The 4894-nt window shown below is 40.2% G+C and overlaps 1 protein-coding gene across 1 annotated transcript; it reads left to right on the top strand.

Annotated features, from left to right (window-relative positions):
- Positions 1-900: 900 nt before the first annotated feature.
- Positions 901-2869, top strand: LOC127741241 (protein FAR1-RELATED SEQUENCE 4-like). Its single transcript, XM_052253323.1, has 4 exons — positions 901-986; positions 1144-1245; positions 1359-2238; positions 2777-2869. The coding sequence occupies exons 1-4, from the start codon at positions 901-903 to the stop codon at positions 2867-2869; spliced, it is 1161 nt and encodes a 386-aa protein (XP_052109283.1).
- Positions 2870-4894: the final 2025 nt, after the last annotated feature.

The following is a 4894-nucleotide window of genomic DNA, read 5'->3' as shown; positions in this document are numbered from 1 at the left end:
ATGTTTGATGAAATGCTTGGTTGGGTTTTAGTGTAGGTTTTGTTTCTCTTGGCCTAGATAGAGTAATTAGTGACTCTTGAGTTATCTAATTCCTTTGTTGATTGATAATTAGAAGTTGCTAATTGGTTTGAATGCCCCTAAAGCTAGTCTTTCCTTTAGGAGTTGATTAGGACTTGAGGAATCAAATTGATTCATCCACTTGACTTTCCTTTACTTGGTAAGGGTTAACTAAGTGGGAGCAATGAACAATACTCATCACAATTGAGAAGGATAACTAGGATAGAACTTCTAGTTCTCATATCTTGCCAAGAGCCTTGTTAGTTGTTAGTTTACTTTCATTGCCATTTACTTTTCATGCTTCTTATCCAAAACCCCAAAATAACTTACAACCAATAACAAGAATGCTAAACCACAAAAAAAAAATCCGTTTGTCAAGGAGCATAACCACGAACTTGCATATGGGAAGCTTGTTGATTATCTGCGGTCACACAGGAAGATATCTGAGGTAGAAGTTGCTCAGCTAACAAGCATGAGAGAGATTGGGATTAGCATACCTAAGATTTATGAGTCCTTCGCAGCACAACTAGGGGGCTTTAACCTGGTAACATTCACAAAGCAAGATATGTATAATGAGATACGGAAACAGAGAGGTCTGCAAGGCGGAGATGTAAGTGCAGCTGTTAGGTACTTGGAAGGTCTGGCACGCATGGATGGGAAAATGTTTTGGCGGTACAAGTTGGGGGCAGGGCAACACCTATGCAACTTGTTTTGGAGCGATGGTCGTTGTCAGGAAGATTATGGGATATTCGGCGATGTGCTAGCATTCGACGCTACCTATGGCCGCAACAAGTACAACCTACCTGTTGTAGTATTTTCCGGAGTAAACCACCACAACTAGACATGCGTATTCGGAACAGCAATGGTCTCATGCGAATCGCAGGAGTCATATATTTGGGTTCTTCACCAGTTTCTGGAATGCATGCAAGGTAAGGCACCGCATTCAGTCATCACGGATGGCGACCCGGCCATGCGTTTAGCAATCCGAACCATTTTTCCTGACGCACATCATCGGTTGTGTGCCTGGCATCTGCTGAGGAACTCGACTGCTAACATAAGCGACCTGAGATTCACACAAATGTTTAGACACTGCATGCTGGCAGATATGGAAATCGAAGAGTTCGAAGCGTATTGGGAGTCAATGGTCAATGAGTGCGGTGTTAGGGAGGTTGAGTGGGTTAAGGACTTGTACACAACGCTTGGGCAACCGCATACATTCGTGGTAGATTTTTTGCTGGAGTACGGACAACCTCTAGGTGTGAGTCACTACACGCCAAACTAGGGAGGTTTGTTGAGAGCAGGTACGGGGTGTTAGAATTTGTCAGAAATTTTCAAAGGTATGTGGATTTTCTGCGTGACACCGAGGACGAGCTAGAGTTTCGTTCATGGTACGGAACACCTGTGCTACAAACGGAGTTCGTAGAGCTGGAAAAGTCTGGATGGACTATGTTCACCCGCGAAATGTTTCTCAGATACCGGGATAGCCTGAAACGGTGTGTTCGTGTTAGAATATGTGAATTTAATGACAGTGAGAACCCTCATGCATATACTCTTCAGAAGTATCGGAGGCTGGAGATGAATTGGAAGGTTTATAAGGACCATATCTCGAACAGATTTACTTGCACCTGCATGCGTATGGAGTCGTTTGGCATTCCTTGTGTGCATATCCTTTCCGTTTGTGTTAGTCTAGACTTGGTGGAAATCCCTGAAAGCCTTGTGCTGCGTAGGTGGTCCAAGGCAGCCAAATTGGAGATCCATAACCAATGTGGTGAGCAACAAACTGCTGACCCAAGTGTGACCTATAGGACACGATTGGGTGCTTTCTCCCAGCTGTGTAAGCGTTTAGGGCGCGTTGCTTGCATGAGTGATGAAGACTTCAAGCTTTACTCAAACAAGCTTATGAGCGATGCTCTGTTCCTTGAAATAAAGTACGGCTTAAGACCATTAACGGATGATATGACAACAGCAAATGATTGCTGGGTGAAGGACCCCATTCGTGTCAGGACAAAAGGCACGGGTCGGATGAGTCAAGCAGGCGGTTCTGCGCCGAAAACCAAAAGAAAGTGCAGCACATGCGGGAAGCTAGGGCACCGGAGGACTAGATGCCCCAACGGAGGCGCGCAAGCTTCAACGAGGAACAAAGAATCACATGCTGGGAGAAATAAACGCAAGCGATCAAAGGTTATCACCTAGATTATTCCTGCATGGTGTATTTAGTATACGACGTGACCAATAACACTAACTCTATGGAACGGTTTAATATTAATGGCATTTAAATCTTTGAAGTCAACTAAACGGTGTTTTTGGAGCAGCAGTAGTTATTTCATTAGTATGTGCCTCACATATTTTTTCTAAAAAATTTAGAAAATAAGTCTGTGTGTAAATAAAATACAGTTAGTGATTGTAATGCACGCAGGGCATTGTTGATGTGTTAATTTTTTGATTCCCACTGAACTGTGTGTTAACATGTTATTTGTTTTGTTGGTATATGCTATGGTCGACGATGGGGAAGAAGCAGTCCTCGTTTTAATAAGATTAAACTCACAACATACTACTGGGCTTTTATTAAGGCAGCATCTTTACAAATCGTTCATGCTAATTATTGTGTGCATAAGGATGATTTTTCCACTACAATGTTGATTCTGCAAGGGGTTCCGTTATCATTGCATAATGTTTGTGTTAACAGCTGTGTGGTTTGACGTGCTTGTTAATGTAACAGGTACCCGTCGTTGTCCCAGATAATTGTCCGTTTGAAAATGCATGTCAAGCTGGAAGCGACAAATGGGAACAATTTTCTCTTGCAGACCCATGACGACGGTGGACTTAGTTGTGACCTGTTATTCCAACTATGATGTTAAGGACGACATGTTAGCTTGAAGGCCATGCAGAATCTGAGTTCTTATGTTTGCATATAAGGATGTTGTTAATAATAAACTGCTAAATCTAATTTCTATGTTATTTGGTGGCTACAATGTTAGATTCTGCTCGTACTGCCGTTTATTGGTAAGAACACAAGGTCCCTTGTGGATTCGAATTATAAATTCCATAATGGACGGGATTATGCGGATTAGTTGTATTTTACGTGATGTTACCCATGATATTGACGTTCTGCGTTGAGAATGGATGCATGAATGTATTGATTTAGGTAATGTAAACCGTGAAGTGTTCCCATATTTCCCCAAAAGTGACTTAAATCGTGCATGAAGGTCAAGCCCTTTCACCCATTTGGGTTTATTGATATATATATATATATATATATATTCAATGTCATAACCGGTAAACCGTTTCAGATGGGGTTTGTCGAGTAACCTCATGATCGGTGTTTCATTGGTCCACGAATACACGGATCCAGATTCTGTATTTGAATTATATGCAATCATACCCTTATAACAAAACAATGCTTGAAAACCATTCATTAGATGAAAATATTACAAGTTTTTATTTCAGTTGGCTTCAAAAATTTATATAATCTGAACATTTATTTCAGTTGGCTTCAAAAATTGATATTTGTAAGATTCAAAAATAATGAAGCTTTAACCTAAAAGAGTCTTCATTATTGTTTAATTTCATAATAGGTAATAGTTTCAAAGCAATGAAATTGAAATGTAACAATGTTAACACTTTAGTAGAACAAAAAACCTTTATTCTATCAGAGCTTGAATTTAAGTTATTATTATTTTAAACAAAATAAGCTATCATTATTAATAGTGAACCAATCTTTATTGTTTCCTAAATGTTATTCATATAATCAATACTGGTAAGGATGAAGGAGTGTTGTGTCTTTTTAATCATAACGAAAACTTATTCCCAAACAATTTTTATGATTTTCATTTCCTACCATACCATAATATTGCTGCAGAGTGGATAATGGGGACTGCTCCTGCTATTACTTGTAAACTACGTATGACTTCATTCATTAATAAACTCCATATGGTTCACATAGTTTTCCTAGCAAAAGCAGCCAGCAGCCATATATAACATGAAGGGCAAGCAAATTGCCACAACCTAGGTACAAATACGTATTGGCCATAGACCCCCATTCAATGACAGTTGGTGTACCTTGGGGGGTGTGGATATTGTGCTCTAGTCGGTCGACAGGACCACTAGTATCCACACACAAAAGTAGCCATCATACAGATATAGAACCAGACATACATATACCACACAATACCAAATAGAAGATAGTTAAACAACTAGTACGATTTCTACTTAGATCGCAGTTTCCTGCTTGTAATCAAACGTTAATCTATAACAAAATGCACTAGCGATGTGTCTTTCGGCCACATTTGAAAATTTTTTCAGTCCTTCATGCGAATAACCTTCCTCCACGCTACATCTGCCTTGGAGATCACTGTTGCCCTCACCTCGTTACAATCCAAAAGGACAATCTTTGTTGCAGTTTTCATCCTCAATTTCAGCCGGTCCATCTGCTTGTCACGAACAATAAAGGGTTAAAATGCATGTACTCCTTAATAGAGACACAACATGCTTAGATAATGGATCACGAACCTGCCAAGGAAGGTTGGAAACTTTGAATTTGCCTTCTGTTTGGATCCAGTTCAAAATCCACAAACATGAATCGTCGCTGCAAATTCGGAAAATGTCATTTCAATCACGAATTCCTTCGGGCATGGAGATATGACACGTTATAAAAAAAATCATTACCATTCCTGGTAACTTGGGACTCCATCGGGATACTTAATTGGTCCCCAAGTGGTCGGATCAGCACTAACATGGGAAAAGCTCATCATGTTAGATTCCAGCTTGAAAAACTGGCCGAGCATTAGTAGCTGCATGCAAGAAAAGCAGAGTAGTCAGATGGCACAGAATAATAACC

The sequence above is a fragment of the Arachis duranensis genome, chromosome 8 (assembly GCF_000817695.3).
Source record: "Arachis duranensis cultivar V14167 chromosome 8, aradu.V14167.gnm2.J7QH, whole genome shotgun sequence".
NCBI lineage: Eukaryota > Viridiplantae > Streptophyta > Magnoliopsida > Fabales > Fabaceae > Arachis > Arachis duranensis.
Note: the sequence above shows the minus strand (reverse complement) of the source record. Positions and strands in the feature narration are given on the sequence as shown.